Genomic DNA, 22,278 nt, shown 5'->3' with positions numbered 1-22,278 from the left:
CTGGCACAGAGAGACAGGAAACACTGGGATAAATACACTGGCACAGAGAGACAGGAAACACGGGGATAAATACACTGGCACAGAGAGACAGGAAACACGGGGATAAATACACTGGCACAGAGAGACAGGAAACACGGGGATAAATACACTGGCACAGAGAGACAGGAAACACAGGGATAAATACACTGGCACAGAGAGACAGGAAACACGGGGATAAATACACTGGCACAGAGAGACAGGAAACACAGGGATAACATAATGTTAACTTTCACTGCTATGCGGATGACACACAGCTGTACATTTCAATGAAACATGGTGAAGCCCCAAAATTGCCCTCGCTAGAAGCCTGTGTTTCAGACATAAGGAAGTGGATGGCTGAAAGTGGATGGCTACTTTTAAACTCAGACAAAACAGAGATGCTTGTTCTAGGTCCCAAGAAACAAAGAGATATTCTGTTAAATCTGACAATTAATCTTGATGGTTGTAAAGTCGTCTCAAATAAAACTGTGAAGGACCTCGGCGTTACTCTTGACCCTGATCTCTCTTTTGACGAACATATCAAGACTGTTTCAAGGACAGCTTTTTTCCATCTACGTAACATTGCAAAAATCAGAAATGTTCTGTCCAAAAATGATGCAGAAAAATTAATCCATGCATTTGTTACTTCTAGGTTAGACTACTGCAATGCTCTACTTTCCGGCTACCCGGATAAAGCACTAAATAAACTTCAGTTAGTGCTAAATACGGCTGCTAGAATCCTGACTAGAACCAAGAAATTTGATCATATTACTCCAGTGCTTCCCTACACTGGCTTCCTGTTAAGGCAAGGGCTGATTTCAAGGTTTTACTGTTAAAACCTCTTATGGCTGCAAGCCCGAGGTCGGTACACCTATGACAACATCCAGCTCAAAGTGCAGGGCGCGAAATTCAAAAAAATATATTTTTTAAATATTTAACTTTCACACATTAACAAGTCCAAGACACCAAATGAAAGATACAGATCTTGTGAATAAAGCCACCATTTCAGATTTTTTAAATGTTTTACAGGGAAGACAAAATATGTAAATCTATTAGCTAACCACGTTAGCAAAAGACACCACTTTTCTAACTCCATCAGTTTCTTACTCCATCAGGTGCTATCACCAATTCGGCCAAATAAAGATATTGATAGCCACTAACCAAGAAAAAACCTCATCAGATGACAGTCTGATAACATATTTATTGTATAGGATAGGTTTTGTTAGAAAAATGTGCATATTTCAGGTATAAATCATAGTTTACAATTGCACCCACCATCACAACTCGACTAGAATAAATACAGAGAGCAACGAGAATTACCTAATTACTAATCATAAAACATTTCTTAAAAATACACAGCTCACAGCAATGGAAAGACACAGATCTTGTGAATTCAGACAATATTTCAGATGTTCTAAGTGTTTTACAGCGAAAACACAATAAATCGTTATATTAGCATACCACATGTGCAAACGTTACCCGAGCATTGATTCAAGCCAAAGAGAGCGATAACGTAATCATCGCCAAAATATATTAATTTTTTCACTAACCTTCTCAGAATTCTTCCGATGACACTCCTGTAACATCATATTACAACATACATATAGAGTTTGTTCGAAAATGTGCATATTTAGCCACAAAAAAACGTGGTTATACAATGACAATACTAGCAAAACTAGCCTGAAAATGTCGGGCGCCATCTTTAACAGTGATCTTGTCTCATGCATAACTATTCATAAACTTGACTAAAAAAATATAAGTTGGACAGCTATCGAAAGACAAATTAGTTCTTAATGCAATCGCTGAATTACATTTCTAAAATTATCCTTACTGTGCAATACAGGGTTCGCCAAGCGAAGCTATACCAAAGAAAATGGCGGAATATGCGTTTAAAATTTTTCGACAGAACAACGATTTATCATCTTAAATATTTCTTACTATGAGGTGATCTTCCATCAGAATCTTGGGCAATGTATCCTTTCTTGGGTCTAATCTTCTTTTGGTCGAAAGATGTCCTCTTGTCCGTCGAAATGCCCACTAACGTTCGACCGGGACCCCGAAATGTGCCCGGCGCTTCAAAGTGCAACACAAAGCAATGCCTCAAAATCGCACTAAACGGATATAAATTGCTATAAAACGGTTTAAATTAACTACCTTATGATGTTTTTAACACCTATAACGAGTAAAAACATGACCGGCGAAATATTACTGGCTAAACCCAAGCTTGGAAAGAGAGCAGGTCCGACGTACATCGTGCGTCAGGCGCAGCAGGAAAAGAACGGTACATCCGGTCTTTGGCCTTTTATACAGGCCCTGATTGCGCAATCGACTCCATTCAAATTGTCACCTCTTACTGACATCTAGAGGAAGGCGTAGGCAGTGTTTGTAGCATCATAGCATTCACAGGGACTTATGAACTGACCTGGGAGCAGGGGCCAAGATTTCTGAAATCTCACTCCATATCAGGAAAAGTGCTGTAGAATGAGTTCTGTTCCACTCAGAGACATAATTCAAACGGCTATAGAAACTAGAGAGTGTTTTCTATCCAATAATAACAATAATATGCATATTGTACGAGCAAGAATTGAGTACGAGGCCGTTTGAAATGGGCACCTTAAACAGAGCTACTCAATACTGCCCCTGCAGCCATAAAAAGTTAACCTATAAAGCGTTACATGGGCTTGCTCCTACCTATCTTTCCGAGTTGGTCCTGCCGTACATACCTACACGTACGCTACGGTCACAAGACGCAGGCCTCCTAATTGTCCCTAGAATTTCTAAGCAAACAGCTGGAGGCAGGGCTTTCTCCTATAGATCTCCATTTTTATGGAACGGTCTGCCTACCCATGTGAGAGACGCAGACTCGGTCTCAACCTTTAAGTCTTTACTGAAGACTTATCTCTTCAGTAGATCATATGATTGAGTGTAGTCTGGCCCAGGAGTGTGAAAGTGAACGGAAAGGCTCTGGAGCAACGAACCGCCCTTGCTGTCTCTGCCTGGCCGGTTCCCCTCTCTCCACTGGGATTCTCTGCCTCTAACCCTATTACAGGGGCTGAGTCACTGGCTTACTGGTGCTCTTTCATGCCGTCCCTAGGAGGGGTGCGTCACTTGAGTGGGTTGAGTTACTGACGTGATCTTCCTGTCTGGGTTGGCGCCCCCCCTTGGTTTGTGCTGTGGTGGAGATCTTTGTGGGCTATACTCGGCCTTGTCTCAGGATTGTAAGTTGGTGGTTGAAGATATCCCTCTAGTGGTGCGGGGGCTGTGCTTTGGCAAAGTGGGTGGGGTTATATCCTTCCTGTTTGGCCCTGTCCGGGGGTATCATCGGATGGGGCCACAGTGTCTCCTGATCCCTCCTGTCTCAGCCTCCAGCATTTATGCTGCAGTAGTTTATGTGTCGGGGGGCTGGGGTCAGTTGGTTATATCTGGAGTACTTCTCCTGTCTTATCCAGTGTCCTGTGTGAATTTAAGTATGCTCTCTCTAATTCTCTCCTTCTCTCTTTCTTTCTCTCTCTCGGAGAACCTGAACCCTAGGACCATACGTCAGGACTACCGGGCATGATGACTCCTTGCTGTCCCCAGTCCACCTGCCTTGCTGCTGTTCCAGTTTCAACTGTTCTGCCTGCGGTTATGGAACCCCTACCTGTCCCAGACCTGCTGCTTTCAACTCTTAATGATCGGCTATGAAAAGCCAACTGACATTTATTCCTGATTATTATTTGACCATGCTTGTCATTTATGAACATTTTGAAAATCTTGGCTCTTTCTAATTCTCTCCTTCTCTCTTTCTTTCTCTCTCTCGGAGGACCTGAGCCCTAGGACCATACGTCAGGACTACCGGGCATGATGACTCCTTGCTGTCCCCAGTCCACCTGGCCTTGCTGCTATTCCAGTTTCAACTGTTCTGCCTGCGGTTATGGAACCCCTACCTGTCCCAGACCTGCTGTTTTCAACTCTTAATGATCGGCTATGAAAAGCCAACTGACATTTATTCCTGATTTATTATTTGACCATGCTTGTCACTTATGAACATTTTGAACATCTTGGCCATGTTCTGTTATAATCTCCACCCGGCACAGCCAGAAGAGGACTTGCCACCCCTCATAGCCTGGTTCCTCTCTAGGTTTCTTCCTAGGTTTTGGCCTTTCTAGGGAGTTTTTCACCGTCTCCACCTTGCTTCTACACCTGCATTGCTTGCTGTTTGGGGTTTTAGGCTGGGTTTCTGTACAGCACTTCGAGATATTAGCTGATGTACGAAGGGCTATATAAAATAAAGTTGATTTGATTTGATTTGGTCAAAACAGGGGAAAACAGGAACAATAGGCAAGACAGAAGCAGGGGGAATACCGCTGGTAGGTTTGAAGAACAAAACGAACTGACAACAGACAAACAGAGAACACGGGTATAAATACACAGGGGATAATGGAGAAGATGGGCGACACCTGGATGGGGGGGTGGAAACAATCACAAGGACAGGTGAAACAGATCAGGGCGTGACAAACACACTCAAATAATAACCATCTTTCCTGTGAAATGTGGGGCTGCATTTCAATAATCTGAAGTAGGTTTCTCGCCTCATCTCCTTCCATTCATCAACACAGATCTAAGGAAAGGAGACAAGGAGAGGAAGCCATTTTGGACAGTTGAGATGGACCAGGGGTGTCAAGGTCATTCTATGGAGGGGCTGTGTGTGTGCTGGTTTTTATTATTTGTTTTCAATTTGTGTCTAATTAAGACCTAGATAACCAGGTGAGGGGAGTTCCAATCATGTACAAGGGAGGAGTGAAAACCCTCAGAGATTCGTCCCTCCAGTGAGTGAGTTTGACACGCTTTAGATCATGGAGAGGCTTACCATCATGTTCATCAGCAGGATCGGCATGAGGATGACAAACATCACAAACATATAGAAAGTGAGGAAGGGAAATGGAAGTTTGTTGTCTAGGTATATGTCCAGAATGTTGCTTTGGTAATTCAGTTCTCCAACCATCATCACAAAGATCTGGACCCCAGACAGGTCCAGTCGCTCAAACTCTTTCTGAAACAACAAAAGGGAGAAAGAGAAATGAGATGACATGGAACATGGCAGAGGACTTAAAACATAAGCAGATCTTAGTTCCATCTCAGATATCTTCATTGATTTGATGAAATTACAAATGACCTATGTAGGCCTTATGAAGGGTTTATGAAGGCGTCATTAGGCCTTAAAGGGCATCTGCACTTCCTGATTAGGCCTTGTTTTTCATCAATGCTCATTAAGAAATGCTAGCGGCCATGACTGAAGGCAAACAAGTGTTGTCTCGGGGGTGTGGTTTGATGTGGGGGTACAGCGAGGTAAACTAAACTAGCTTTTCTATGGAGAGAATGAAGTTTTGAAGCTGAGGACTTCTCCCCTCCTGACTGACCTGCCATCTCAAGATGGTCAGTTCTATGTGTAGGCTAAAGCCTGTACTGACCTTGTGTTTAGCCAAGCTGACAGCAGCTAGCTAGCATAGCTTGGTGATAGCTGCAGCTGGCTATCCTATGATAACACAGCACTCCGGGCAAAGGGCACAACGGCCACTGTCCACAAAAGGCATGGATTTTTTTATGGCCACACAAATGGAATGCCGCCGTAAAATTCTGTCAAATTGTGAATGAGAGACTGATGAAGTGTGTTCAGCCTGCGCAAAAAACAAAGCAGAGCTCATGCCTTTCAAGCTGTTTTCAAATCTTCATCAGAGTCTCATCATTCAGCCTTACAATGTATTAAACATCAAAACATATAGCCAAACGTTTGTTAAACAACTAAAGTTACATAAACAACTCTCAATTAAGCATATAGGAGAATCTATTTCTTTGTTAATTAACTGCTCAACACATAATAGCCGCATGTGAGCACTTCCTCAAATCGTTTGGAGAAAATAACCTTTCTACTTTATAATCCAAACAAAGTGTTTTGATAACTGATGTAGATATACTAAACAAAGTGTTTTGATAACTATCAAGTGTAACAGTTCCATGTAGAATGAACCATCCTTCACATCATACTGCAGAAGCGGTGTTCTGCTAATATAACGACGGGCAAATATTACACTTGTCTTTCATCTTCTATTGTCATTCACAGTCGATACAGATACTGTACCTATCAACATTTTGTCTGGTGGTAGTGGGGCTACCTTGCCAAACATGCCCGTCGTCGTACCCTCCTGTACGCTGTGCAACTCCCACCCCCCTATTGATAGTACAATTCAATATTTTTCAACGTTTTTTTTCTCAATATTATTCTTTTTCAATATTTTTTTCCATTTTCTTTTTTTTTTTACTCCACATACAAACTTATACATACAAATAACAACTTACAGACACACACAAACAATGATGACATCTCAGACCCGTATGCTCACACCCCATCCCTAGTGCATTAACCCTAAACAATGACTACATCTCATCTGTCCAGACCCACATACTCACACCTCCATCCTTAGTGCCTGTATTATTGTTTGCCACTTGGCCTTAAATTGTACCAATTTGTTTTTCTCGGTCACCCATGCTATTTCAATATTTCAATAATTAATCATTGTATTTTTCCATTGTGTTAATGATGGCTGATTTGATTGATTTCCTAGTTCATAGTATACATTTTCTCAAGATGAGTGATGAGAAGTGAATTGTCCAGCAGATGGATTAAAAGTAAATTTACATTGTAATACTTCTGACAGCCAACTTCCTAGCTCTGCCCACAACTTTATAGCATTCCCAGAAAGCATGGATTAGTGAGTCATTATTAGGTTTACACTTAAGACATGACTCTGCTGTTGTGCTGTGGAAATTCTGAATTTCGTCTCTTGTATAATACATTCTATACATTAGTTTATACTGGATTAAGTGAACATTTTAGTTCACTGTAATTTGCTTTAATTATGCTCCAATGTTCCCTCCATCTTGTGCCAACATCAGTTCTTTTTAAGTCTTGGTTCCAATAGTTTATATATTTTGAAGAGATTGGCAGTTGGATACCCAGCTAGCACAGTGGATCTGGGCCGATTTCCGGCTGAGAGTTGGGGCACTCGGCTGAGAGTCAGACGCGGCCGACATCATGTTGCCAGAGTCTGGGCCGCCTTCGGCAGTATTACTTACGGCTAGGATGCGGGGATTGAACTCGGGCCGATTCCGGTGTGAGTTATCTGGCCTAAATGTATTACTTGGGGCTCTGGCTGATTCCGGTGTGAGTTATCTGGCCTAAATGTATTACTTGGGGCTCGGGCCGATTCCGGTGTGAGTTATCTGGCCTAAATGTATTACTTGGGGCTCTGGATGATTCCGGTGTGAGTTATCTGGCCTAAATGTATTACTTGGGGCTCGGGCCGATTGGGGCTACTATCTGGCAGATGATTACACGAGCCGCTTTATATAATTAACATTTCATTATTTATTTTTCCATATTTTCTCATTGTTTCTGTGATCAAAAAATACAATTAACATTTCAATGAAATTCTTTGAGTCCTTTTTAAGTAGTATTTTGATACTTTGTGCTAGGCAATTAAGCAATTAAGCATGATCAATTAAGCATTAAAAACATGTGGGTGGAGCCTCCCGAGTGGCGCAGTGGTCTAAGACCCTGCATAACAGTGTAAACTGCGTTGCAACAGATGCTGGTTCGAGACCTGTGCCGGCCGTGACCGGGAGACCCATGAGGCGACGCACAATTGTCCCAGCGTTGTACGATTTAGGGGAGGGTTTGGCTGGCTGGGATGTCCTTGTCCCGTCGCGCTGTAGCGACTCCTGTGGCGGACCAGGCGCATGCATGCTGACACGGTCGCAGGTGTAGGTTTCCTCCGACACAAAATGTTTTTTTTGTGGATGGGTATAATTTCTATTTATAAAATGTATAATAGTAATATTTTAAATGACTCAATTGGGTCATTTTGTATACATTTATTTAAATTTGCCAAGGGCCGCATCCGGGGGGATTCTGGTAAGATGCTGGTAAATTTGGCTGAATTCCGGTAGACGGAAACGAACCAATGTACTTGTGCTGATTCTGGGCAGTCATTCATTTTGATTCCGGGCCGAGTCCGGCACCCTTTCCGGGCCGATTAAATCAGTTCCAGCCTCCCGGAAGAGGGCCGCTTCTGGGCCGAGTTCTCATTGCTAGCTGGGTTTGCTCTCTGCAAGATTTTGTATATCTTCTTGTATATCTATCATATGATTCCCTCAAGGTTGCTATGATGTCCAAAATATTCCACATTTAAATTCTGTGATATGTAACTATTAATTTGTATTTGAAACTATCTACACTTGTCAGTCTGAAATTACTGTTCATTCTGTCATGGAAATAAATGCATTTCCTGTTATCAAGTCATTTACTGTTTCTATGCCTTTAGTTTTCCATGTGGACCAATTTATCAGTGAATTCTGAAAAGCTATCCAAGGATTGTTCCATAGGGTTGTGTTCTATTGTTGTGGTATTCTATTGTTGTAGTGTTCGATTGTTCTAGTGTTCGATTGTTGTAGTGTTCTATTGTTGTAGTGTTCTATTGTTGTAGTGTTCTATTGTGCTATTGTTCTATTGTTCTAATTGTTGTAGTGTTCTATTGTTATAGTGTTCTATTGGTGTAGTGTTATATTGTTATAGTGTTCTATTGGTGTAGTGTTCTATTGTTCTAGTGTTCTATTGTTCTAGTGTTCTATTGTTCTAGTGTTCTATTGGTGTAGTGGTCTATTGTTGTAGTGTTCTATTGTTATTGTGTTCTATTGTTGTAGTGTTCTATTGTTATAGGTTTCTATGCCTTTAGTTTTCCATGTGGACCAATTTATCAGTGAATTCTGAAAAGCTATCCAAGGATTGTTCCATAGGGTTGTGTTCTACTGTTGTGGTATTCTATTGTTGTAGTGTTCGATTGTTCTAGTGTTCGATTGTTCTAGTGTTCGATTGTTCTAGTGTTCTATTGTTGTAGTGTTCTATTGTTGTGGTGTTCTATTGTTGTAGTGTTCTATTGTTGTAGTGTTATATTGTCGTAGTGTTCTATTGTTATAGTGTTCTATTGTTGTGGTGTTCTATTGTTGTGGTGTTCTATTGTTCTATTGTTGTAGTGTTATATTGTTGTGGTGTTCTATTGTTGTAGTGTTCTATTGTTGTAGTGTTCTATTGTTGTAGTGTTCTATTGTTATAGTGTTGTAGTGTTACATTGTTGTAGTGTTCTATTGTTGAAGTGTTCTAGTGTTATAGTGTTATATTGGTGTAGTGTTCTATTGTTATAGTGTTCTATTGTTATAGTGTTCTATTGTTATAGTGTTCTATTGTTATAGTGTTCTATTGTTAGTGTTCTATTGTTGTAGTGTTCTATTGTTATAGTGTTCTATTGTTGTAGTGTTCTATTGTTATAGTGTTCTATTGTTGTAGTGTTCTATTGTTATAGTGTTATATTGTTGTAGTGCTCTATTGTTATAGTGTTATATTGTTGTAGTGCTCTTAACTATTTATTTGTTAATGTTGTTAACGTTTATCTTTTGAAAATAGACATGTAAAAAGATTCAGCATGCGCTTCTTCCATATGCACCCATTGTTCCTCTTTAGTGCATTTAACGATATGTTCCAAGTGAAAGCCTTGGATAGCGAGTTGATACAATTCCAACTCTGGAAGGTTAAAACCACCCTCAGACTTAGGAAGATGTTCAACTTTCCTTTTTATTCTATGAGTTTTATTTGCCCATATAAAGTCTATTATGATCGAGTATACTTGTTTAAAGAATGTCTTCAATGCAGTAATTAGTATTACCTAAAATAAATACAAAAACTTTGTCAGCCATGCCATTCTAAAGAGATGTATTCTACCTGTAAGATTTATGGGGCGATTACTCAATTAAATTTTCTTTATATATTTGTTGTCACTTTCAAGCATTCTAAGTATTTAATATTTGTTGTGGTCCACTTAACGGATTGCTGTAGACCATGAGTTATTCTTTTTCTTTTTCCTATTGCCATTATTTCATTTTTTCCCAAATTAATTTAACATTTTGAGATTTTTTAGTATTCTGAAAATATTTTTTGCAAAGCGGGCATTGAGTTTTCAATATTGGTCAGGTATATCAGGAGATAATCTGCAAATAAAATTAGTTTAGATTCATGTTTACCGGTACCGGTACCGATACCGGTTACGTTTGGATCCTGTCTAATTCTTTCTACAAGCGCTACAATTGCCAGGGAAATAGAATGGGGTAGAGGGGACATCCCTGTCTTGTGCCCCCTTTCTAAAGCAGTTTCATCAGATAATGTATTATTTATGTATCTTTCAGGTTTAGGACATTTATACAATATATTTTTCTAACATTTATTATTTCAACTGGAAAGTTGAAAGCTTCCTAAGTTTTTAATAGAAAAGTTCATTCAAGACGGTCGAAAGCCTTCTTGGCATCAACAGCCATTATTGAAATATCTATATCTGTTTTTTTTTGCCTATTGTATTAAATTGAAACATGTTCTTGAATTTGTTTGTAAGTGTCTATTTTTCATAAACCCAGTTCGATGGACATTTATCAAGTCTAGTAAGACTTTTGTCATTCTACTTTTTATAAGCTTTGAGGTTATTTTATTGTCACAATTTATTGAATTTATGGGTCTATAATCAGCAGGGTACTCTCCAGATTTTCCTGATTTTAATATAACTGAAATAACTGTTTGATACATGGAACTAGGAAGTACTGAATTGAGTGACGTGTGTTGTCATTTATGAATGTTTTAACAGCATCTAATATTTATTCTTGGTCAGATTTTTTTGTGATAATCTTTTGTCTCCTGATAATTGATTCAGATTTGTTGAGTCTAAGAAGGCTAGAGGATCAGTCCAACTGCTGTTTAATTCTGATGTATATACAGTACATTTCCATACAAGCTTTTAAAATGTCCGTTAATCACGTTGTTTATAATTACCGCTTTTGTATCTTTTATCTATTAAAATTATTACAGGTTTAGCATATATTAGTCTTGTGAGATCTGCAAGATATTTACCAGGTTTATTTTCCATCTGTACCTGTTGGCATCCTTCAAAAGTAAAAGATCGTATTCCTCCTTAAGTTCAGAAATTGTGTTTTCTTATTTTTTTATGGTATTTTTCTAAGGTAGCAATTACTTTGAATTTTTCTTACATTTTCATTTCTAAATCTGATTTAACTTTTGCAGAATATGATATTATTATTCCCCTAATGTACGCCTTAAAATCATCCCAAATTATACCAAATTTCCCAATACATTTGTAATGGTAAATGTTTATATTTTTTTAGTTTAATACATTTAATACATTTTGGGTCTAGAAGATGCGCTCTGTTCATTCTCCAAATTCTGTCGCTAAGTTTATTTTCTACTGGTGTAATTAAACATGATACCGGAGAATAATCCGATATCACTATATTATGATTTTTTAAACCAGTAAATTGTTGAATGCATTTTAGGAAATAAAAATAATAAATTATTGAAAAGCTTTTATTCTTTGAGAAAAAAAGGAGTGGTGTTTTGTAGTTGGGAACAGTAATCTCCAGGTGTCCTGTCAATTATTTGTAGAGATGACATTTTTCATCCTCATTGGAGGATCCCTAAATTTGCCTTTTTATGTCTGTCAATCTTATCGAATGTAAGATTTAGGTCACCTGCTAAAATAATAGTTCCTGTCTGGATTTGATCTAATACAGCTTGAATTCTATTTAAAAACACCAGATTTGCCCCTGGTGGGATATACAACGAAATGAATGTGTATTTTTCACCATGTAACGTACAATTCAACATTTGATTCAATAATAGCAAACAACAATAAAAATTAATATATGTGTCTTGTATTTGTCTCCCCCAGTTCAGACATCAGTATCAAACATTTCCATTTCAAAAGCATGTCTTCTGTCCTCCATCTGTAGAAAAACTAGGAAGAGTTGATGAGCACTGAAAGGATGATATTAATAAACACTTGTGATAGCACCTTTTTTTCTAAGAGTGTACATCTACAACCAAAAATGCATTATTCGGCTGTCCCCATAGGAAAACTTTGAATAACCCCTTTTGGCTCCAAGTAGAACCATTTTTTGTTCCAGGTATAACCCTTTCCACAGAGGGTTCTACATGGAACCCGAAATAGTTCTACCTGGAACCAAAAAGGGTTCTACATGGAACCAAAAAAGGCTTATCCTATGGGGACCGACACAGAAGCCTTTTGGAACCCTTTTTTCTAAGATCTTATTAGCAGTGTTGTGGTAGTTGAGACCCGTTAGTTGATTCCACTCACTCCAACATTTTGCCCTAATACAGTTGAATGACAAATGTCTTCTATCAAGCTTCTGGTGGCCTAGCCAATGGCTGACTTAGCTAGTTAGATTTATCTCCCCAGAGACCACCAAAGAAAAATCCTGATTGGATCTTTTTTTCCTCTTCAGTGTTAACTTTTTCCTTTCTAACATAAATTGAATAGATAAAATCAGAACATAATTGAAAAAAATAATATTCTACTTGTATTATTTTATAAAACAATAGCCTTTCGCTGAAAGTGTAGAAGGTCCTCCTTGTTGCCCACTGTGTTTGGGTTAGTAACAACTTGTAGAGTGGCTCTATTTTCCCAGCATGCATTTTGTTCGCCATTCTGAATGTCTAAAATATCCAAATGTTATATGGACACAGAAATACTGGACACAGAAATACTGGACACAGAAATACTGGACACAGAAATACTGGACACAGAAATATGGACACAGAAATATGGACACAGAAATATGGACACAGAAATACTGGACATTTTGAACATTTATTATGGTGCCGATTTTACAAAATTACAGTAATGGTCTTGAATTGGATTTGCATTTTTCTGGTCTCGGTCTTGACTTGGACCTCTCGTCGCCCTCTCTGTCTTGACTTGGACCTCTCGTCGCCCCCTCGGTCTTGACATGGACCTCTCGTCGCCCTCTCGGTCTTGACATGGACCTCTCGTCGCCCTCTCGGTCTTGACTCAGTCTCACCCCCCTCTCCGGTATTGGTCTTGACTCTGACTCGATTCGCTCTGGTCTTGGTCTTGAATCGGTCAGTGGTATGTTGACCCTTGACCAGATCAAAAGCGTGTCCTCCATTACTCTGAAGCTGGTGTCTGGTTACTGCCTCAGCCTGCTGGGGCAGCTCCTGATATGGTGGAGGGGCCCCGTCCAGGTTCTCTACGTAGCCTGTGAATTAAATATCATCACTCAATAAACATATATAGCCAGAAAAATAACTTTCTCTAGTTCTGGAAGTAATTTATGGGCTAATAGAGGGACTGTTACTACAGAATTAATTCAGACTGGTGACGCGGACGCCATTACTATGCAACCAGGTGTGTACGTTACTGAATGTTTGCTGACAAGCATGATGTTTTGGGCAGACGGAACCCTAAATTCTAGCAAGCCAGCTCCGAATTTGCAAATTCGGATAAGCTATCATGTCTTTGTCTGAGTTGAAATGAGTTGAGTAGCTAGCTAATGTTAGACGGCTAGCTAACATTAGCTAGCCAGTTCAAGTGGAAAAATGATTGAATGCAAGCTGGCTACATCCTATAATTATCTTGCGATCTATATAGTATCCAAGTTCCTTGATCTTTATTGGCCCTAAAATGCCAGTGGGCTACAACTAACATGAGCTATACACATCTTCCTCTGACATGCTAAATCACATTACATGTTTGCTTGATGTATTTAGCTAGCTACAGTTATCATTCTCCTTTCATCTGTGGTATCAAAGCTAGTCTGGCTCGTTAGCATTATCAAATAATGTTGTATAACCAAAAGTAGCTACTAGCTAGCTAGCTAGCTAGCTAGTACCAGCTATCTACTTAGCTAACATACTCACCAACACCAGTGGTTTGATTGTTGACAGGCACCGGAACTGACTGTGTCGGATGTAATCCATTCGTGGCCATCTAGCAACATTGTTGAAATGCATTGGAAGTTTGCACCAAGTTTATGGAAGCCCATTTTCACTCCAATTTGCCGAGAGAAATGTGTGCGTGCGTTGCACTCCTATGCAGACTTGGCAACGTGTTATTCTCTGGGCAATTGGTCATCATTGGCAAAAGTGTCCGTGTAAGTAATCCCTACCCAATCCTCCAGTACGTTGTGATAAAACTCACTTACAAAACTCAGTTTTGGACTCAACTGACTTCATGACCAAATGTATCCTATTAAACTCTGTAGTCAATTTTGAACACTAGAATAATGTTTCTGACTCATATCGATGCCACATAGGCTGCTTTCAAAAGGAGAAGTTGGTTTTCCAAGGGCAGTTGACCTTTAAAAAAACGTTGTGTCATTTAAAATGAGGACCACTGTTTGTGATGTCTCTTCTCACCTGATTGAGCATGAGGGCATGGAAGACCAAGGCAAAAGCCAGCATCAGAAAGAAGAAGAGCAGTAGGATTTTCCACAACGTCTTCGCAATCTCGTTAAACATCACCACGTAAATCCCAAAGTGCTCAAACCTGGCAAGAGTAAACACAGGAAGGATTTTAATAACATTTGATATGTCCACTACTTACAATAGTCAAAAAAAACTAAGTAAAATTGTATTTTATTGTCAGTCTACACCGAGGATAGTCAGCTACATTGTTTTGGACAGTTAGTAAAAACCTTTGCAGATAGAAGAGGAAGCTAATCCAGGATTGAAAGACTGCCATCGCCCCAGCCTGCCAGAACCAAGACCCCTCAACGTTGAAGTACAGAGGGATGACAAAGAGAAGAGAGAAGATGGCCACGGTCCAGTCCTGATAGTTAAAGGGATCCTTGAAGTAATTCAAACGCTATTGAGAGACAACAAGAGAATGTCAGGTACACGTCTGAAACTCTACATTTTAGAATGAGCCTCCAATTGACTTTATTGCAAAACAAACAAACTTTACTTTAAATGTGAGTCTTCACATTTTGAAACCTACTGAAAATATTTTTGCTTTTGTATTAGCCCAATTGATCACACATGGAAGAACTGACAATATTTCACTGTATAACCAGCGGTTTCTGTATTAAAGCGTTATAACGCTTTTGACACCACCAATAAAGCAAGTTACACCAGCAAATTACACCAGCAACTAGCAAGTTACAGGCAATAACTGGCACCAGTCACCAGTAAACTGTATCGTTAAAGTTGTAAAGTTCATATTTTGGCACATTTGTACTGTGATAACACGTTTAAATGAGAGGATCCCCGTGATCCATCACGAGCGACGGGTCTTTATGTCTGCCCGGAGACGTTACTGAAGGGCTACCTGGTGGTACATCTGCGTCACTTCCTTCCCCATGGAATAAATGTTCATCACCAGCACCATCACCATGCAGCTGGACAGGAAGGAGCCGTGCTGTGGGGCAAAGGTCAAAGGTTGTCAGATTTAAAAGGAGAAGTTTACACAAAAACAAAAAACGTCTAAGTGATTCCATATATTGAAATTAGTTCAGTGGAGTTTGCCCTCTCCCACCTCTCTCTCCCTGGATTGCAGAACTGAGACAGCTGCAAAAAACGGGTCATGTGACACGTTATTGGATGCAAACCCTGCTCTGCTCCATTGTCAGTGAATGCCTGATTCACAACTCCGCAAACTGTGGACAGATTCATTGTTTTATCGAAAGCGTACGGGCAAATTATCAATTTTTTGTTGTAAAAAGTACTATCGGTTTTGTGTCAGGATATGTGTACAGTACCTTTCCACCTAAAACATTTGCGATAATTTTATGTAGCTGACAGCCACAGCAGTGGAGATGGGTCACAACTTCTGAACCAGCTCCTTCTCCCACCAAATAAAACTGTGGCATCAAGCTCCATTTAAGGGCATATCGTGACCAGAGTTTACCCCATTAAATGGAGCTTGATGCCACAGTTTTATTTGGTGGGAGAAGGAGCTGGTTCAGAAGTTGCTAAGAGTTCAGCCTATCGGCATGTAAAGTTAGTTCTACAAAGTGCAAAAAGAGACAGTAGCAAGAGCAAGCTGGTGTTTGGTCCCCAATACAGGAAATCAAGGGGAGAAGGCCCCAAATGTAACCGTTTTCCGGTAAAAGACACATAGAGATGCAAAAAGATGGTTAGTAGCAATTAGAAATAGCAAATACGATGTACAAACGACTGCAGACAACATTACATTGCTGCGTGTGTGTAATACGCGCTTCAGCGACGATGCGTATGAACTAACTCTAGCTCTCTGCTGCTGCAGTAGTCAGCTTTTACATAATGATGTAAAATGATCACAAATATTTTAGGTGGAAAATTACAAAACTTGTCTAAAGCCACACCTGCTGTGTCCTTAATGGCACCCTATTCCCTTTATGGTGCAATACATTCAATCAGAGACCTATGGGGCTTGACCAGAAACTTACGGGCCCTGACCAGAGACCTACGGGCCCTGACCAGAAACCTACGGGCCCTGACCAGAAACCTACGGGCCCTGACCAGAAACCTACGGGCCCTGACCAGAAACCTACGGGCCCTGACCAGAAACCTACGGGCCCTGACCAGAAACCTACGGGCCCTGACCAGAAACCTACGGGCCCTAATCAGAGATCTACGGGCCCTGACCAGAAACCTACAGGCCCTAATCAGAGATCTATGGGGTCTGACCAGAAACCTACGGCCCCTAATCAGAGATCTATGGTGCCTGACCAGAGATCTATGGGGTCTGACCAGAAACCTATGGTGCCTGACCAGAGACCTATGGTGCCTGACCAGAAACCTATGGTGCCTGACCAGAGACCTATGGTGCCTGACCAGAGACCTATGGTGCCTGACCAGAGACCTATGGTGCCTGACCAGAGACCTATGGTGCCTGACCAGAGACCTATGGTGCCTGACCAGAGACCTATGGGGCCTGACTAGAAACCTATGGTGCCTGACCAGAGACCTATGGTGCCTGACCAGAGACCTATGGGGCCTGACTAGAAACCTACGAGCCCTGACCAGAGACGTACAGGGCCTGACCAGAGACGTACGGGGCCTGACCAGAGTAGTGCACCATATAGTGAACAGGGTGCCATTTCGGACCCAGCCAATGATCTGGTCAACAAGGTCACATAACTGTATCCTCCTCCTTCTGGGAAATGAGTGATGTGTGATGACATCACCCTGGCTGCATCCCAAATGGTGCCCTATTCACTATATAGTGCACTACTTAGAGACAGTTGTAGTGTACTGTATGAATCGACTCAATAACCTGGAACCTTGACTAATGGGAACCTGTCTTTCTATAGCAGCATTTGGTCCTGGCTACCTCAAGGGGTGCACATTTATTTTTTTTGCCCAAATCTTGATGAGGTGATTAGGCTATTTGAATCAGGTGTGTTGTGCTAGGGCAAACATCGAAATGTGAGACCCTTTGGGTCCCCAGGACTAAGTTTGAGAAACCTTGTCTATAGCAGTGTGTTGTTTATGTAGCATATACTAGCGAATGCATAATGCATATCACTTCCATTCAACTGTTTGACCACTAGACCTGTACTAAGGCACGTTGTGAGAATCATGTCAAGTTTATTCCCACTAGTAAATTGATACTAGCCAATCCATTATGGCAAGGTCTCCCCCCATGCACTCACTTTCTTTTGTTTGTTAAAACACAAAAGCATCTGCTCCTTTCATTACAATTCCTCCTAACACACGCACACACACACACCATTACAGCCGAGCCCACAGCACCTGGCATTTGACAGCCATGCAGTGAGTATTAGTGTACAGTACCTCTTTGAAGGAAATGGGCACCATGGTGACAGCTGTGGTGTTGTCAGGGTCGGTGTATTCCAGGCTGGGTCTCAGGCTCACTATGAGGTGGGTGAGAGGAAGCAGACCCAGCAGGTATACAAACAGGTTCAGAAGGTGAGCAGCGCTCCCGTAGGCCACCCTGGAGTTAGGAAATAGAAGAATCATAAAAGCCTAATGGGCCCTGGTCGAAATCAGTGTACTGTTTAGCAGGGGTTGGAACCGGTTCAGGGAACAGAACCGAAAACTGGAACAAAATTCAAGGAACAGAAACGGAACCTGGAACGAAAGTGATCCATACTGTTCTGGAACAGAAATGTTATTGTTAAAGGCATTTGAACCGGTCAATAACATTCTTTAATGCTTGTACCGTGTTTGTGCTGCTACCTTGTTGTGTTTCTACCGTGTTGTGTTTCTACCGTGTTGTGTTTCTACCGTGTTGTGTTTCTACCGTGTTGTGTTTCTACCGTGTTGTGTTTCTACCGTGTTGTGTTTCTACCGTGTTGTGTTTCTACCGTGTTGTGTTTCTACCGTGTTGTGTTTCTACCGTGCTGTGTTTCTACCGTGTTGTGTTTCTACCGTGTTGTGTTTCTACCGTGTTGTGTTTCTACCGTGTTGTGTTTCTACCGTGTTGTGTTTCTACCGTGTTGTGTTTCTACCGTGTTGTGTTTCTACCATGCTGTGTTTCTACCATGCTGTGTTGTCATGTTTTGCTGCCATTCTGTGTTGTTGTCTTAGGTCTCTCTTTATGTAGTGTTGTGGTGTCTCTTTTGCGGTGATGTGTTTTAATCCCAGCCTTCGTCCCCCCAGGAGGCCTTTTGCCTCTTGGAGGCCGTCATTGTGAATATGAATTTGTTTAAATAAATTTTAAATACAAATAAAGTTAAATGTTCCAGGCAATTTTTTCTACTCACAGAAAAAAATGCAACATAGCACCTATGCAAAGCCAGCGTCTGCCTGCAAGCTAAAAATCTTTGCCAGTGTGTGAGCCCCTCCCCTCTGAAGCGTAGACTACTCTAGCCCAGCCCCCCTCTGAAGCGTAGACTACTGTAGCCCCTCCCCCCTCCGAAGCGTAGACTACTGTAGCCCCGCCCCCCTCCGAAACGTAGACTGCTGTAGCCCCTCCCCCCTCCGAAACGTAGACTGCTGTAGCCCCCCCCCTCTGAAGCGTAGACTACTATAGCCCCTCCCCCATCTGAAGCTTAGACTGCTGTAGCCCCTCCCCCCTCTAAAGCGTATACTACTGTAGCCCCGCCCCCCTCTGAAGCGTAGACTACTGTAGCCCCGCCCCCCTCTGAAGCGTAGACTACTGTAGCCCCGCCCCCCTCTGAAGCATAGACTACTCTAGCCCCGCCCCCTCTGAAGCATAGACTACTCTAGCCCCTCCCCCCTCTGAAGCGTAGACTACTGTAGACTACTGTAATTCAGATGATGTCATAACAAGATGCCCAGCGCTTCAAGCCTCCCCCTCAATCCACTCTCGCTCTCATCTTGCACCATAGGCTACACGTGTCTGTCCATCACGCATGTAAACAACTACCTTGCCTGCTTGATTCACACTGATTGGTGAAGTAGTTTAATGAGCACATTTTCTTTTTAAACAACATGATTTTACAGGTTAAAAAGGACTGATATAAACCAGTACTTTTTTGGGGGGGGGGTTCCCGAACCGGTTCAGAACTTTATTTTGCTGGCCGGAACAGTGGAAAGGATCTTAACAAATGGTGGACCTGTTTTAAAATGAAACGATTGGGAAATAATTTCGGTTCCAACCCCTGCTATACGGAATAGGGTCCTAGATTCCTCTAAATACTGACCACTTCATTTCCAGGTATTTCTTGCAGACGGGGTGTGAGAGGAGCTCTATGCGGTTGTATTTCACCATGGCCTGAGAGAGAGAATAACAGGTTATATTTCACCATGGCCTGAGAGAGAGAATAACAGGTTATATTTCACCATGGCCTGAGAGAGAGAATAACAGGTTATATTTCACCATGGCCTGAGAGAGAGAATAACAGGTTGGTGAGTATTTGGATCATTGCATCGGATAATAATAATAATAAAAAAATTGAACTCTAGCACACCGGTGATCTTGATGCTTCCAACAGGATCTTTTGTACACCAACGTTTCTGTCTCAATAGACCTTTCACCGGGCTGTTTTACAGAGAGGTGAAACCCCCGTTCTCCTTAGAACAGGAGCTCACTGTTCTGAACGGTACAGGCTTGCTTTTACACTAAATCTACAACAGAAACGGAGGTAAAAAACAGTCTACTGCTCTTGTATTGTTCTTACATTCAGAGTGGCCAGAGGCTGGATCTTCAGGCCTTTGTCTACCTTTGCATGCTTCGTCAGCGCTATCGGAGCCTGAAGCCACTGGAAATTGTAGTCGATCTACACAAAAAGAAAGAAAACAACATTTGAAATTGTAAGAAATGTTCCGATTGGAAAAAAGAAAATTCAACTGAAATCGTACAGTAGGGTTGCAAAATTCCAGTATCATTCCCAAAATCTTTCAGGTTTTCCATGAAATTCTGGAATATTCCCATAATCTAGAGGGAATACGCAGGGAAGTAGGGAACAACAAAGATTTCTGGAATACCAGGGAGTTTTTTGTGTAAAAGTTAACTGTCATTTTGCATCCCTGGTATTAAGTGTATATGGTAGAACTCACATGGTAGTCAGGACTTCTGGTATCGTCGTCTGATTCTCTAATGCAGCGATCCAGAAGGTACTTAACAGGTACAGGGAGATGAGGTGAAATCACCTGGTTAACCTCCTGGTTAAACTAATGGTTAACCTCCTGGTTAACCTCCTCTCCTGGTTAAACTAATGGTCACTTGGGATTTTCCTCCACGTTTATGTATTTGCAACAGTCAATGCACAAGCATATTATCACAAACCCCTTTTTTTTAATCAACTAAGTTGACTGAGAACTTGAACTTCTAGTTTTCAGTAATGACATGGGGGATATAATATATTTGTTCTCAGGGACACCCATTAAATCAAATCAAATGTTATTTTGTCAAATACAGTAGGATAGATGTTGCTCTCATTTCTCAACATGTTTCTTCCTTCACCTACTTAAAAAAACAGTCGATGCTCGAACGTATCCTCACTAACCCCTATTTTACCAAGAAAGTTGAAGCAAACCTTGCAAGACTCTGGCAGCAAGTCAACCAGGTCCAACACTGGACAACGACAGCCAGCATCACGTTTGAACATACTCAGGATGTGATTACATCTAGAAAACACAAACAACAAACACATGAACATGTCTTTATCTGGAAGGGCCCAAGTCTGTGATCCTCTCCTTATGATTGGACCAGGAGAGACTCATTGACAGAGAAAGGTTAAGGACCACTAGACTAAGGTTATAAAATCACAAGTCTGTGATCCTCTCCTTATGATTGGACCAGGAGAGACTCATTGACAGAGAAAGGTTAAGGACCACTAGACTAAGGTTATAAAATCACAAGTCTGTGATCCTCTCCTTATGATTGGACCAGGAGAGACTCATTGACAGAGAAAGGTTAAGGACCACTAGACTAAGGTTATAAAATCACAAGTCTGTGATCCTCTCCTTATGATTGGACCAGGAGAGACTCATTGACAGAGAAAGGTTAAGGACCACTAGACTAAGGTTATAAAATCACAAGTCTGTGATCCTCTCCTTATGATTGGACCAGGAGAGACTCATTGACAGAGAAAGGTTAAGGACCACTAGACTAAGGTTATAAAATCACAAGTCTGTGATCCTCTCCTTATGATTGGACCAGGAGAGACTCATTGACAGAGAAAGGTTAAGGACCACTAGACTAAGGTTATAAAATCACAAGTCTGTGATCCTCTCCTTATGATTGGACCAGGAGAGACTCATTGACAGAGAAAGGTTAAGGACCACTAGACTAAGGTTATAAAATCACAAGTCTGTGATCCTCTCCTTATGATTGGACCAGGAGAGACTCATTGACAGAGAAAGGTTAAGGACCACTAGACTAAGGTTATAAAATCACAAGTCTGTGATCCTCTCCTTATGATTGGACCAGGAGAGACTCATTGACAGAGAAAGGTTAAGGACCACTAGACTAAGGTTATAAAATCACAAGTCTGTGATCCTCTCCTTATGATTGGACCAGGAGAGACTCATTGACAGAGAAAGGTTAAGGACCACTAGACTAAGGTTATAAAATCACAAGTCTGTGATCCTCTCCTTATGATTGGACCAGGAGAAACCCATGGCAGAGAACGGTTAAGGACCACTAGACTAGAATTGTAAAATTACAGTCACATTCCCAAAACCTGCAGGATTTCCAGAAATCCTGTTTGGAAGACTATAGAGTTCCTTCTTATTCCCTATTAATTCCAGGAAACTTCCATCTCGGATTTGATCTTTTTAGAAAAACCTAGGAATTTTGGGTAAATCACCAGAATTTTGCAACCCTAAGCCCACTGAACTAACACATTGGTCCCCTAACACTGCTCACTGCACCGTGGCTGCCCCTTGCTCCAACCTCTGTCATTTTAAAGGGGTCGGGTACAAAGCAGAAGAATTTC

General features: G+C 41.1%; 1 protein-coding gene across 1 annotated transcript in view; it reads right to left on the bottom strand.

The window, feature by feature from the left end:
* The window catches only part of LOC120027917 (transient receptor potential cation channel subfamily A member 1-like), a 165,541-nt gene that overhangs the window by 32,405 nt on the left and 110,858 nt on the right, over nucleotides 1-22,278 (bottom strand). Inside the window, exons 16-24 of the mRNA XM_038973011.1 lie at nucleotides 20,875-20,965; nucleotides 20,396-20,455; nucleotides 20,017-20,115; nucleotides 19,540-19,610; nucleotides 17,705-17,864; nucleotides 15,255-15,344; nucleotides 14,623-14,792; nucleotides 14,345-14,474; nucleotides 4,868-5,050 (exon numbers count right to left, since the gene is read on the bottom strand). Coding sequence (XP_038828939.1) covers nucleotides 4,868-5,050; nucleotides 14,345-14,474; nucleotides 14,623-14,792; nucleotides 15,255-15,344; nucleotides 17,705-17,864; nucleotides 19,540-19,610; nucleotides 20,017-20,115; nucleotides 20,396-20,455; nucleotides 20,875-20,965 — 1,054 coding nt within the window. The remainder of the gene's footprint in view (nucleotides 1-4,867; nucleotides 5,051-14,344; nucleotides 14,475-14,622; nucleotides 14,793-15,254; nucleotides 15,345-17,704; nucleotides 17,865-19,539; nucleotides 19,611-20,016; nucleotides 20,116-20,395; nucleotides 20,456-20,874; nucleotides 20,966-22,278) is intronic.

The sequence above is a fragment of the Salvelinus namaycush genome, chromosome 33 (genome assembly GCF_016432855.1).
Source record: "Salvelinus namaycush isolate Seneca chromosome 33, SaNama_1.0, whole genome shotgun sequence".
In the NCBI taxonomy this organism is placed as follows: Eukaryota; Metazoa; Chordata; class Actinopteri; order Salmoniformes; family Salmonidae; genus Salvelinus; species Salvelinus namaycush.
Note: the sequence above shows the minus strand (reverse complement) of the source record. Positions and strands in the feature narration are given on the sequence as shown.